Source organism: Arachis hypogaea, chromosome 4 (assembly GCF_003086295.3).
Source record: "Arachis hypogaea cultivar Tifrunner chromosome 4, arahy.Tifrunner.gnm2.J5K5, whole genome shotgun sequence".
NCBI lineage: Eukaryota > Viridiplantae > Streptophyta > Magnoliopsida > Fabales > Fabaceae > Arachis > Arachis hypogaea.
Genome location: NC_092039.1, coordinates 82,172,843 through 82,187,936, shown reverse-complemented (window position 1 = coordinate 82,187,936; position 15,094 = coordinate 82,172,843). Strand labels below are relative to the sequence as shown.

Below are 15,094 nucleotides of genomic sequence, written 5' to 3'. Positions count from 1 at the left end.
AGAAGAAGTGGGGGCCATCTTGTTGGCTCTCCCATGACAAACCCGGTCCTCTAAACCGGGAACAAGCAACTCGTACTTAGGCTCATCTTCCTCCGAAGTACAGAGCCGATGATGGGTGCGAAGGTGAGTAATAAACTCCGCATCAACCAACGGCTCCTCCCCCAGAACTGTAACGTCAACCCAATCTACGGAGGCCATTTTTCTTTCTCTAAAGGTAAATGAAGAAAACCTACAAAAGGAAAAAGAAAAAGAAAAAATCAAAAAGGTCTCTAGAAAGGAGAAAAGAAACCGAGCAAAAATCTACAAAACTATCCCTCTACAAAGTCAAGTCATGCCAAGAAGAAGAAAGAAACTAACCTCTTTCTGAAAATAAAGAAGCAGAAGTCTCTGAAGCCCGAAAGTGTAGTACGTATGAACACAGCACGAACAAAGAAAGAGGAAGTTTGAAAGATTGCAGAAACGGAAAAAGGAAAGAGAGGGAAAGTACTTATAAACATACTAAGGGGCATAATGGTAAAAACAAAGCAGTCATTAATGAGAGTGCACCGTTACCAAAGCCATCAATCCCTAAATGCATCCCTAACGGACACGACATTTGAATTGACGTAACTGTCAGAAAACAAAAAGTCGCGAAAATCACGTCGGTTTAAAAACCCGTGAAAGTCGGCTACGAACCCGAGTTAAATACTTGAACCCAAGCTCTAAAGAGACTTTGGGCTCAAGTAGGGGCAATGTTCATACCCTGGCCCAATGTCAAAGGCCCAGGTCCAAATAAAAGGCCTAATCTAAAGGATCAAGCCTTTCTAAGTACCGACCTCCACATAAGAAGTCGGTATCAACCACGACTTGCTTTAAAGAAGTCGGGCATGAGATTAGCTGGCAGATAAACACTCATTCAAATGAGTAACCGCCCCTAAAATCTCTCTAACCGCTTCCTAAAGCCATATCTTAACATCCCCAAAATAATGGGGCGGTTAATATCCTAAAGATACGGCACTACACCAACGGTGGTTATTGGCTCACCACTATAAATACACTGACACCCTTCAGGTATCTCTAAGCCCAATACTCTCTAGACCTGCTCACACTCTTGCTAACTTAGGCATCGGAGTGTCTTTGCAGGTACCACCCCCATTCACTCACGAGCACAAGTCGGAAGGAGTCCCCCGAGTTGCACACTCACACGGAAACCTCCTCCTTCACGTATTTGGGCCAGCAAACACCGTCCATTCAGGCAATCTCCGGTTACCCACCGTAACAGTATCCATCCTGACGAAAAGGACGCAGAGAAACTAACAATTAACAAAACTTATTTTTTATTTTTTATTATTTTTGTTAATTTTTTATAATTATATTTTTTATTATTATATTTTTATTCTCAAATTTTTTTAATAAAAAAATAAATTAAATTTTTATAATTTATTTTAGTTTATCACCATGCAGAATACAAAAATACAATTTTGTGTCTATTCTTTGTGTTTTATTTTTAATGTCTTGTCTTGTACTCTTCTCAGAAACAAACACAACCTTATAACTAACCAATTCATCTTTGAAAGAGGTTTGGGTTACTCTTTTGCTTAATGATTTAAAAAGAATAATTAGTATTGATCTTGTATTACAAAGATAATCACTATTTGTGAATCGAATTAGCTCTCGTCCGGATATATTTTGAATCGACTTGTTTATATTTTAGATTATTTCTGCTATAAGAGAAGCTAGTCTTGAATCTTTAAATTTAATTCTTGGTTTTGATTTTACGAAAAGCAATGAATGAATAGGTTAACTTTTTATTAAAATACTATGAATTTGATATGTGTGCATATTAGCATATTTATACCGTGAATGTTAAAAAGTCACTTTATGATAATTGTAGATAAGCACTCACATTCAAACTATATTCTTCAATGTACTATTATACAGTGAAATGTTAGAAATTTTTATTTTTGCCGTTTTTTTTTTCATTTTCTTATGTTTGATGTCCAAATCTATTGTATTACCTTAAAAATTGATTTATTTAACTCGTACACATAAACATTTAAAGAGCATGTGTACGATTTAGGTCAATTTGGACTGACTTTAAAAAAATAGTACTTAATTCCTTTTATCTTTTTAAAAAAGATTTTTTTTACAAACAAATTATTTTACATTTACATAGACTTTTAAAAGAAATTTTTAAGTATTAAAAGCATCTTTTACTTCTGTTTCTTTTCTTAAAACAAGGTATTATTACTTATTAGCTTTTGGAAAAAGGAAATAATTCGCTTTTTTAATAAAAATACTTTTTTTAAAAGGCGTATCCAAATAGATTTTAAATTGAATAAAAATATTTTATTTTTTTAAGAAAAGTACCCTTTTAACTCAAAAAAAACCAATCCAAACTAGAACAACGAGGAATACTGTATTATCTAATAAAAATAAATGTTAGAGACTATTTTATGTATTTTAAAACCTGAATGACTAAAGTGTTTGATTTTAAAAATTTCAAAAAACTAATTTGGAGAATTACTCTAAAATAATAAAATACTATAAAATCACTATTTAAATTCATGTCATTTTCAGCAATTTATCTAAAATATAATCCAAACAATGAACTTATTTGAATATTATTAACTTGCTAGAAAAAAAAAACTTTTTTCAAAGAAAAATATTTTATTTTTATTTTTTAGTGTGTTTTGACAAAATTTTAGTAATAAAAAAAACCTTTTTAAAAAACTATAATTTATATCTTTTTATTTAAAAAAATATTTTTAACAAATAAATAAACAAATATATTTTTATATTATTGTATCCAAATATAATTGTTAAATAAAATATTTTTTCATTAGATATCTAAATCACTTGAATAAAAAATTTTCATAAAAACTCACTCAAATAAACACAATATTTAGTTTACTATAATTTATTTTAATATAAAATTTATTAAATTATAAATCATTAATATCAACTTATTTTTAATTAGAATCAAATTTGTAAAATCAATTTTATACATCAATCCAAACACATACTATATCATAAGTTATTACGTTTTCAAGTTCTTGGGGGAGGGGGGACCCATTGGCCATTGATGATATATGAAAACCAAACATTTACTTTTAAGTTTTAAGGGGGGAAAAAAAAAACTAAAACAGGGGGGAAGGGATAATGACTTTTGTTATTAACAATAACACAACTGCATCAGGTATACCTTAATGTGGTATTTTCATGAGTGATTCACATGTTAGAAATTACATTCTCCTCTGATATTTTCATTTCATCAAGCTCCTCATCATATCCCATCCCATGGGTTTCATGAAGGAACTCCCAATAATGGTTTAACATGTGATCAGTGGGCGTTACTCGATCCCACTTTCCCGTACAAAATATAGCATAAGCATCAGCTGCGTACCTGATTGAAAGAGAACCAATATCAACAAAAGGGAAGAATAATGGAATGCACTAACTGAATAAACAAGATGTGCCCACTTACTTTCCAACCCCATGCAATTGAGTTACATGAGTCCAATTTCCATTCAAGTACTCCTCAGAAAAGCGCTGTAACATTCTTGACCTTTTCTTTTGGAGACCTAGGCTCTTTATTATTTCTTCTATTTTCTCTTGCTCAACTTGAGTGCAAGATTTTGCATCCGGACATAAATTGAACAGATCCAATATAACCGGTCCTGCCTGCAATGTGCAAAATAATACATGATTACATCAACTTTTTACATGGTCCAATATGATTAAATGTAATTCTATATGGCAGTAAACATATTTAGGAAAACAATTTTCAAAGACACCAGAACCACATCTAATACGCATCAGCTAAAGATTAAGCAGGCCTTATGAATGAAATGTTTGGACAAAGATACAAAGTGCATTGCTTATTATAAATTATAGCTCTGGTGTACAGGAAATCAAGGATATTTGCTAAACAGAGTATATAAAGCTTTAGCACATTATTACTAAGAAGATTTCGCCAAACTTTGAAACAAAATGAAGCCATATAATAAATTTGAGGGATAAGTACCATTTTGGCCCCTAAGGTTTGGGGTTTGTTGTTTTTTTAATTCAAAATTGTCCTCAATGTTAAAATTATTTTTAAAATCATCCTTTTGACTATTTTACCATTCCCTCACTAACCCTATCACCATCTCCATCACCCATTCTTTCTTCTTCTAATGTTCTTCTCACTCACATACATTCAGAAATCAGAAGAAAAGAAGAGAGAAGAAGAGAGCGTGAATGAGAGGAGGAGGAGGAGGAGGAGGAGGAGGAAGAAGAAGAAGAAGAGAGGAGAAGGGATGGCGCCGGTGGAATTGATTGTCGCCGTGCCCATTGACGCAGCAATCAGAGAGAGAGAGCAAGAGCAAAGGCGGCTTTGGTTCTAGATTTCCTCTTCTTCCCTTTTCAACAGCAATTTCGGAGAATCAGGGCAACGACCATGACGATTTCAGCAGCAGTGGTGTCCTCTTCTTCCCTTTTACGACAGCGATTTCAGAGAACCAGAGCAACAACCACGACGATTTCAGCAGCAGTGGTAGCGGCGATTTCAGCAGGTCTTTCTAGTGACCCAACCAGTGGCAGTGGCAGCGGATTCCATCACCGCCACTGCCCAACTCTCCATTTCTCCTTCTTCTTCTTCCTCCGTCACTCTCTCTCTCTTGTCTCTCTCTGTACTAATTTTTTCTTTCTTTCTTTCTTTCAAAAAAAAATGACTGCTGTGTTGTTGTTGTTAAATTTAAAAGATTAGGTTGCAATAGATTATGTTGTTCTTGAATTTGGATGTTGTGCCGTTGTTGATAATGGATGAAATAGATAGATGTTTGAATTTGAATGCTATATTGTTGCTGTGTTCTTGAATTTGAGTGCTGGTATGTGGTGGGGTAAAGGGGCGTTGGTATTGGTGATGGTAAGGGTGGTAGTAGATGATCAGATTGGAGTTAGAACAAAGAAGAGGGCATTTTTGTCTGAAAATTGTTAAAAGGGTGATTTTAATTCGAAATGCAACATTGAGGACGATTTTGAATTAGAATTAGAATTTGAATTAGAAAAAAGATTAAAGACGATTTTGATTTTGACCGCAAATTTTAGGGACCAAAACAATACATATCCCTAAATTTGATATATTTACAATAATATATCATGGAGACAAAGTATTTCTCTTGTGATAGGCATAACATTCCAAAGCTGGAGCATATCACTAATGTTGACAAAAAAGGAGAAAGAACTAAGAGGCAATTAATTACATCAACATTAATAAGAACTAAAACCATTAAGTCATCCTTAGATGTCCATTGGAAGAGACAATTCTACCACTTAGCACAAGAACTGGAGAGAATAAAACAGCAACTGGTTATATCTCATTTCAATCTCAGATTGAATACAGCATTCTTTTCCAAGAATTAATAGGTAGCATACCTAAATAAATAGTTTGGAAAGCCAAAAACAAAAACTATTCCATCAATTTTCTAGAACCCACACATTACCCGAGTGCATGAACAAAGAGGACAAATGAATAAATATGCCGGTAATGTTCGTAGTTATCATTTAAATAACTTCTTTTGGTGATCTATGCTCACTAGTTTATGATTTAATCTCATCTGTGTGATAAGAACCTAGTATCAGATGAAGAAGAAAATGGAAGCATCTGTGTGTTTGTATTACTCTAGAATAAAAAGTTGCTAGGTTTTAAAGAGTTCCAAATCGAATTCTAAGATATTCCCCTCAATATCTCTCCCCTTACCTATACAGTCATCCACCTTCCCTTGAAAGCTAAACATTCTCTCTCCAGTTAGTTACAAAACCCATCCCAACTTACACTTAATTACAATTAAGGCCCCTTTGACACCAGTCCACTTTCTTCTCTTTCTAACAGGTTCCTAACAGTAAAATACTCTCAAATGGGAGAACATTAGTTGCAACTTGTAAATGGGAATTACTACCAATACTAATATTTGGGGTCCTAACATGATGCCAACGCTTTGGTGGACACATCAGATTAAAAGATAGACACATACAAAGTCCTCTCTCTTCCAAATTGAGTGATAGACACATACAAAGATAGTCCTCTCTTTTCCAAATTGAGTGACATATTTAAGTTTCTCTTTTACGGACTAAAGAGAGAACTTCCATCATGATGAATGTCTGCATTAAACACCCAAATGAAGACAGAGTTAATTTGGAAGAAAAGAGAGTTGTGGGCGAAAACAGAGAGGAACCAGCTGTTGCGACAAATAAGACAGCTGTAAAAGTTAGTGGGAAGATCATGGATGAGGGGTGAATTTGGTTATAGGGGAGAGCATCGACAATGTATTTAAGAGAGGACTCTAAGAGAGTGGAAGCCATTGTAATGCTACCTTGTTCTCTATTTGTCTGCATTTCTTACTTACATTAATACACTCACATAGAATGGAATGGTACCGCCATGAAACCTTCCAGCTCCTCTGTTCCTTCATTCTCACTTCTACTCTCTTCTCTATATTTCTATCTTATACACTCTGATTCTCATGTTCTGCTACTTCTATCTAGTCTGTTTGCTGTGGTATCAGGTTCTTACAGTCTGAAAGAAGAGAGAGGGAGAGAAACCACTTTGAAATCCACCTCTACCCAAGAACTCAAGACAATCGCACCTTACGTTCTTCCCATCTGGGTATAGATATTGCAACTTTCAAGCTCCTGTATTTAATGTTTTCACTTAAGACTGTTTACATGTTTATAAACATCCTTTTAGTATCTCTCATAAGAATATCTACTTCTCTTAGCTCTAATAGTTAGGCCCAAATTTATACCGCCCCTAAAGCATAGCAACAAATGGAATGGCTAAAAACCACTGCAAGGAGTATGTGATTGAAAAACAGACTTCTTCCTACATATAATATTCTTGCTAATATGAAAAAAGCAATAGCTCGATTTATGCCCAGGAATCTTGTTTTTTTTGTGTAAAGAATATTCATTAGGATGAGGAGAAGGATAATACAAAATTGGAATAAGAGTTTCCCTATACAAAAGCAAAGCAAAGCAAAGCAACCAAAACAAAAAAAAACAAAAAAAAAAAAGAAGAAGAGGAAGAAGAACTACAAAAGCATTGGATTCCAATATCTCAACATGTTTGAGAGGGAAGTTCCCCTATGAAGATCATAAGCTTCACACCAAATATATGCCAAGGAAAATATGTATACATTCACAAACAATAGGGACTAATTAGGGAAGTAATAATGCAAAGAATCAGAGCCTCCACCTGGTATTATATAAGTAGAAAATTATAAGAATGTACCTGTCCACCAGTAGTACGGTTCAAAAGCATGCATATAACCAACACCCTCCAAGGATCATAAGCATGAGGCTCTTGAAGGAGATTGAAGGGCGAACGTGGTGGTTTCCATGTATTATCAGGAGTTCTTTTTTTGTATGCCTCATCCTTCTTCTCTTCAGCTGAAAGTTGCTTATTAATTATGTTACACTTTTTCCGTCCTTTCTTAGCCTTGTCAACTTGTTCACATCCTACTAACCACTGGTTCTGAAAGTAAGGGGAAACCTTTATATCTGCATCTTGCAATGCTTTTGGTCTTTTACTTTTTCTCTTCTTGGGGAGAATTTTAACCGTTCCAACTTCATTTTTACTTTCTTGTTGTCCAGCCTCAAATAAGTTTCCAGAAGCGGCAGTTAAGGCAACAGAACCCAGATGGCTTTCATGTTTGCCCCGTTGTTTATGCTTCCTCATGTTATGAGTTTCCTGAGATATATCATCCATTATGTTTTGAGAGGTATGTAAAGCAATAACTTCAGACTTGCCTTCATCATTCAAGGTTTTAACATTATTCTTCTTCCCACTAGCATTATGAAAATATGGGGAGACGTATATAACAGCACCATTGACTAAAATTTTCCTAACCTTAGGTACTTTCTTCTTATAATTGATATTACTATTTTCGATCTTATTTCTATTCTCTTGCAGCTTATCTGCAATGGTTTTCTTCTTCTCTTTGGATTTAATCTTTCCATTTAGATCCTCCAGCAGCATATCTTTGGGGAAGCTTCCACCAGAACCTGACAAAGCAATAGATCCAATCTCACCACTATAACATGATTCATCATCAGCCTTCCACTCATTGCCACTTTGAAAGAAAGGGGAAACCTTTCTAGTATGAGCATGCTGTAACATAGTGTGCTTCTTAGAAGGTTTCTTCACTTTGGGTTTGATCCTTTTTGCAATAATATGTTCATTGTCTTGTATAATGACTCCACAAGCACCTGAAGCAACAGAATCAAATTTACCTTCGTGGTCAAGTGATTCTACACTAACAGTCTTCTTCTCATTGTCATTAAGAAAGTAAGGAGAAACCTTCCGGATCTCATCCTGTTCAACATCAGTTCGCTGATTCACAGACTTTCTCCTCTTCCAAGATTTAATTGCAACCCCATCTTTATTTGAACAAGGGAAAACAGGTATAACAGCATCATGGGCTATAATTTTCTGATCAAACATTTTCGTATTCGGTGAAACACCACTTGTTTCAGCAGCGCTTCTGTTCTCATGCAGCTTATCTGTGGTGGCTGTTTGCTTCTTTTTGGATTTAATCTTTCCATTCTGAGTCAAATTATCTTCAAGGAAGCACCCATTGGTATATAAAGAAACGGATCTAGTCTCACAGTCATGCCAATGTGATTTGGAATCAAGCTTCTCACTGTTAATTTGAAAGATAGGGGACACCCTTTGAATTTGATGCTCCTCCACAGGCTCATGCTTCTTCGATTTGATCATGCTATTTACAAGTATATCTTCATTATCACCCAAATTGTCTTGTAAGATGTCTCCATGGGTACCCACTGAAGGGACAAGCTGAAAATCATGTTTCTTGTCAGCCACTTCCTCATAAACTGTTTTCTTCATATTATTATTCTGAAAGTATGGAGAAACTCTTCGAACCTCAGAATGCTCCTTGGAAATTTCTTCATACTTGGGCTTTCTCCTCCCTTTGGGCCTAACTGCAATGCTTGCAACATCTTTTCCACTTTCTCGCTGTTCATTTTCAGAGAAGTCTCTAGAAGTTGTAGTCAGAGCAACAGAATCATCACAACTTTCAAATCCCAGTTGTTTAATCTTCTTCCCACCATCATTATGAAAGTATGGGGAGACGTATCTAAAAGTAGCAAGTGGTCTTGCTTTCTTAGCGTCGGCCTCTTCGGCATCATTCCCACTATCTTGCATCTTCCCGTCACCAGCTCTCTTCTTTTTTTCCTTCTCAAATTTAACATTTCCAGCTTCAACTTCACTTCCAATCTCCTGTAGCGGCTTATCCTTAAGGAAGCTTATACCCGAATCTGGCAATGCAATGGATCCAACCTCAGTGTCATAATCTATTAAATCAGCATCAACATTCTCGTTGTTGCTTTGAAAGAGAGGAAGAACCATGCTATCTTCCACCAACACATTCTTCTTAGTGTATCTCTTCCGTTTGGCTTTTCTGCTTCCTGTTGCAACTTCCTCTCCATACTTTGGAGTTGCACTTATCCATGTGGCTGATTCAAACTCTCTTTTGGGTTTGGTCTCTCCAGTTCCAATTTCATTGCCACTCCTTTGGATGTAATCTTCAACTGGTGTCGTCCCCTTGGAATCCACTACTCTCTTCTTCCAATTGGACTTCACCTCAGTAATCACATCTCCTTCTTTCTGTTTCGGGGCAGGCAATGCAAGAATGTATCCATGCTCCATTCTCTAGCAATGAAAAAAGCAATTATTTTTATTTAATGAGCAATGCCACATAGCCAGCAAATATTATCATTTTTTTTGCCAGTACTTAACCAGTAATAATTTGCACCTATATTGATAGGAGTTTCGCACACAAAAAGCATAAAATTTGCACTATATTTATCAGAGTTTGCATACATGAACTAATACCGTTTGCACCCACATTTTTTCCGAGGTTGAACACATGAATTAGTAAAATTTATTTGTTAAAAGCAATTTAATGTTTGTGGTGGTCAAGTGAGAGCCAAAATACTAAAAATTGCTGCCTCCAAGAATTTTCCTTTTTCAATATGTTTTTGTCATTACTTAAAAAAAGGCCAAATCTTCGTGTATTTTTTTATCATTACTAAACTCGCCCGGACACGGCGTTTGCAAACCCCAGTAATTCTTATTAAACTAATTAAGTCCCTATTTGCAATCAATGTAAGTCAAGGAATTGAAATCAGAGTTGGTAATGGAACTGAGCTCTAACCTCAAAATTGTAATACATACCTTCATCAACAACGGCAAGCCCTACACTCAAGTGGTCGATTCCCTCCCCTTACGCTGCAGGCACGTGACAGAATAAGCGGCGAGTGTGACGCATGTTGAAAACGAGGGGAAGAGGCAGATATGAAGGAGAACAAAAGCGATGATCAAAGCCAGAAAGCCAGAGTTCTTGACTATACCATTACCAACTTACCAAGCTCTTTCTTTTCTTTTAGGAAGAAGCTAAATCGCTTTAATTTTTTTTTAGAAAAAACCTAAAGGCTTAATTTTTATTTTTATGAAATTGATTAATTATTTTATTAATATTTTTTGTATGAACAATTTTATGGTGCCTATAAATTTTTGTTTAAATTTTGTTTAATTTATTTTTTTGTAGTAAATTTTGATTTTTAAAAATTATTTATTCTTATATTTTTTAAATTAAATAATAACTTTTAACCCCTTTTAGTAAATAGGCACCAACTTTTAGGCATCATAACATTTACTTATTTGTATTAATAAAATAAGTCTACATAATATATTAAATTATTAATTTCTTCGATAAAAATTAACTAAGATTGATAAAAAAAAATTGTTACATATTTCGTTATTTTTAAAAGATAATTGTCAATATTGTTTAATTTTTATATTTTTTACTTTTTTTAATATATTAACAATTTAGAATGTAAAACTAAGGAGTATTAATGATTTTTAAATTATTTTTACCTACAAAAATTAAATAGAAAATATATTAGTAATTAACGTTTTAGATGTATATGTTCTAAGAAGAGATTATTAACATAAGGATTAATTAGTCCCACGAAGTTAAATATCAAGAGTGAAAAATAATATTTTTTTGTGGAAAGCCCGGGTATTCATCCTAATTTTTTCATCAGCACCAAATAAAATATTTTAATATGAAAAAATTCTAAAATTTTTTATCTATAATAATATAGAATGGCAAAACAGTTTTAATGTTCAAAATTCTTTTTCAATTTTGTCTTTCCTACTAATTTTTTGCACTATATCTCACTTATTCTATGTTAAAAAACTTTCACTACCTCATCTTCTCTCTTATCACATATATTCACGTTAAACAAACTTTTATACTTCCACTACCTTATTTTCTCTCTTACCTCATACATTCTCGTTCACGAAACTTCTATACTTATATCTTTTCTACTTTACTATCTCTCATCTCACATTTACTATATGGTAGAAAAACTTTTTTATTCTTTTATTCATCTTCTCTTACTTCCTTCTCACTTCACATAAATATAACATAAAACCTATTTTTATTTGTTTTTCGTCGTTAAACAAAAATATATAACTATGCTTACATGGATGTTTTGGTGAATTACAGTGACAAATATATCAATGAAAGATTCACATGGAAGTCGTCAACCGACTTGGCAAGACTATGCCAAGCGACGAAGACAAAACATAAGCGAAGAACAGAAATAGCAACACCTGACCAAAAGACATGCAAGTTACCAAGAAAATATTAAATGAGAAAAGCAAATTGATACATTAAGTGATCCATCTAATATGACAAACTCATTAGATGTCACAAATATACCCAGAACGTCTATCATCAACATTTTGTGTTAGGTACTCTAATTAACTTAATGTACTTAGTACCTATCATTTATTTATCTATAATAATTTATCTAATTTAATGTACTTTTAATTTTTCAAAATACATCATTTTTGTGCCAAAAATAAATTTTGGGTTAAATACGATTTTGATCTCTAACATATTGATCGAAATATTTTTTTGTTTCCAACTTTTTTTTGGCATACAAAATCGTCTTTAAGCTTTTTAAAAAAAAAAATTTCGAGTTATCTTTTTTCAAAAGATCTTATATAAAAGTAAAAGTAATTTTATGTTTGGATATTTCATGTAAAAAGATCTTTTTATCTATCAATTATGTTTGGGTATAACGATATAAAAGTACTTTTTTGTTTATTTATTACATGAAAAACATCTTTTAAAAAAAGATGTAAATTATAACTTCTAAAAAAATATTTTTTTATTTTTCTAGTGCTTTTACTTTTACTACTGGAAATTTGCCAAACACCCTAAAAAAATCTTTTATCAATGAAAAAAGATCTTTTTTATCAAAATAATAACGCCTAAACAAGCACTTAACTTAGTTTTAAAATCGTCTTTTTTACCAAAATTTTAATTTTTATTACCAAATTATTTCTAACCAAATAAAATATAAATAAAAAAGGGAGAAAAAGAAAAAAAAAAAGAGAACGGGGAGGGGAAAGGGAATCGCGAAGGGAGGGAACAAGAAGAAGGAGGGGGAGGAAAGAAAAAGGAAAGAAAGAAAGACGGGAAAAGGGGGATGGCGCCAGCAAGGTTTGGAGCCACTGTCGCTGTCGGAAATTAGAACCAGAGGGAGAGAGAGCTCGCAAGGGAACGTGAAAGAAAGATGATAAGGAGAAAACACGTGAAGAAGAAGGAACACGAAAAAGAATGAGGAGAATGGGGAGGAGGAGGAACGCGAAGAAGAAGGCAAAGAAGAAGAAGACACTTCGTGCGTAAATAAGCGTAAGTAGGAGAAGGAGAAGAAGAGGAAGCGTTGGGCAAGAGCAGTTTCATGTGTGTTGGGCGCGTGTATTTCACGTTTCATTTAATGATATTGAATTTTTTTGTGTTGGGCCAACTTGGATGGATTTGGATACAAAATTACATAGATGTGTAGCATGACTGATTTGAAAAATTTAAATATAAATAAGTTATAATTTATTTTATTAATCGGAGCTCCTTATTTTTTGGAAACTAATTTACTAAGAATAATTAAATTGATTTTATGATTATTAAAGTTTAACTTAATTATGATTTATTCTATTAATTTAAACTATTTTTTAAAAATTATTTTATTAGGCAAAATTAAATTAATTTTTATAATTATTATTATCATTTGAATTTGGATAAATTAAGGTTATTATATAATTTTTCTATAATAAAATATTTTACATAATTGAATTTATAATAACTATAGTTTAAATTAATTAGGATTTTATATAATTTTTTTTATAAAAAGATATTTCGAGAAAGGATAAAATTACTATTATTATTAATATTTTTTACTTGCTTTGATTAAAATAATGTTTAGTTAATATTATTATTATTGAGTTCAAAATCTATCGATACGAGTAAATATCGGTACTTTTCAGTGAGCTTACTTTTGCTAATACTTTATCGTATATCTTTTATCATTATGTTGCTAATGTCATTCATATTAATAACTCATATATATTATTACTTGTGTTTAATATATTCAATTTTCATAATTATTCGTTTAGAATATTTATAATTTGAATTGCTGACTCAGCAGCTTGGTTTTGTAACACACACCCCTCTCTTACGATCACATCATCCTCACTTATTTCTCTTTCTTCCAATCACCAAACTAAGCAAAGGAAAAAAAGAGAAGGAACCGTGACAGAAAAAAGAAAAAAATAGAGAGAAAGAGAACGTGAATTTCATGGAAACGTAAATCTTTTGGCTTCGATTGTTTGAGTTTCGTAACTTTAATAAAAAATATAATCCGATAAAAAGTGTTTGTATCTTTCTTCTCTACACGATGGTATTATTTTTGTTCGGTATAAGTTGACAGTAACATAGTCCCTTCTTCTTGAGTTCGACCAATTGGAGTTCTAGGAGGCACAGACGATTTCTGACGCTTTATTCTTCGGCAACTCGGTCAAAAAGCTTTTCCAGAGCTTCGAGTATTTTGATTTCATACGGAAGTAGGATTTTGGTAATTTATCTCCGGTTAAATTGGTATTGGATAAGTGAATTGATGTTATGATTTATTGTTGATTGAATTTGACTGAATTTATGTTAAATTTTTGTGATATATTGATATTTGTAATTAGTTTGGTGTTTGGTCAGTTTAAGTACAGTCAAGAACCGAATTATTTTAATAATTTCGAGGCTAGAATGTTGTTGGTAATCAAGTGGAATTGGTAAAATTTGATGATGACATTGAGATTTAATAAGAAATGAATTGATGACATGATTTGAGATATGAAAATGGTTTGATTTTGGAAGCGGTTTGATTTTTAATTGGTTTGATTTTATAAATATTTTTATATTAGAAATTGTTTTGATTTATTGGAAACGATTTGAAAGAGTTTGAGAAATAGTTTGGATGGGACCCGAAAAGGGTGGCAAAGGCCGAGTTTTAGGGGAGATGCTGCCAAAATTTTGTTATAAAATTTAAGACTTTATTTGAAATGTTATTTAGAAAAAGATTGGATTTGAAAAATTGTATTATTTGATTTTTGAGTTCGAAAAAAATAGTTATGTTTCGAGTTAAATTCATTTAAGAAAAGTATATCTTTTGAGTTCGATTTAAGAAAATTATTATGTTTTAAGATTGATTTAAATATGAAAAGGGCTTATGTTTTGAATTTGACTTAAGAATTTCATTCGGAGGAGTTTTAGTAAACTTTAACCGTAATTGAATTTTGATTGAATGATTATGTTTTGCAACGTCTTGGAAAAAATTAAACAAATAGTTTTAAGGACGAAACTAGAATTTGTTTTTTGTTTTGAAATTGGTTCGAAATTTTTTATTTGTATGATTTGATTTTGATTTGATTTAAAAACTTTATTTGATTAAATTCAATTTAAGAAAACAATGATTGTTAAGAATTTCTAATGAATTTAAGAAAATAAGATTGGTTGTCACTCCCCTAAAGTCTAAAGGGCTTGCTGAGAGGTTTAACTAATAAATAGTTTTTCTTTGTCTTTTAAAAAAAGAATTGGTTCAACTGAAATTGTTTTAAAGGTTTTGGAGAATGTCACAAAGAGGTGGTTTTGGTTTTAAAAGAAAAAGAGAAGATAAATTGGCACATGTGATTATGAGAATAATTGAA

General features: G+C 32.5%; 1 protein-coding gene across 2 annotated transcripts; it reads right to left on the bottom strand.

The window, feature by feature from the left end:
• Nucleotides 1-3,061: 3,061 nt before the first annotated feature.
• Nucleotides 3,062-10,514, bottom strand: LOC112796898 (uncharacterized). 2 transcript variants are annotated; one of them, XM_025839571.3, is made up of 4 exons: nt 10,220-10,514; nt 7,253-9,694; nt 3,467-3,663; nt 3,062-3,385 (listed from the first exon to the last, which is right to left on the bottom strand). In XM_025839571.3, the coding sequence occupies exons 1-4, from the start codon at nt 10,223-10,225 to the stop codon at nt 3,211-3,213; spliced, it is 2,820 nt and encodes a 939-aa protein (XP_025695356.1). In that variant the 5' UTR covers nt 10,226-10,514; the 3' UTR covers nt 3,062-3,210. The 2 variants fall into 2 exon arrangements, with proteins under 2 accessions (XP_025695356.1, XP_029153720.1); XM_029297887.2 differs by having other exon boundaries at nt 10,200-10,459.
• Nucleotides 10,515-15,094: the final 4,580 nt, after the last annotated feature.

Excerpts from the sequence above, each read along its gene's own strand:
- LOC112796898 (XM_029297887.2), bottom strand. Across the intron at positions 3,664-7,252 it reads ACCGTACTACTGGTGGACAG|GCAGGACCGGTTATATTGGA; the intron begins GTACATTCTTAT and ends TGCACATTGCAG. Across the intron at positions 3,386-3,466 it reads CAATTGCATGGGGTTGGAAA|GTACGCAGCTGATGCTTATG; the intron begins GTAAGTGGGCAC and ends TCTTTCAATCAG.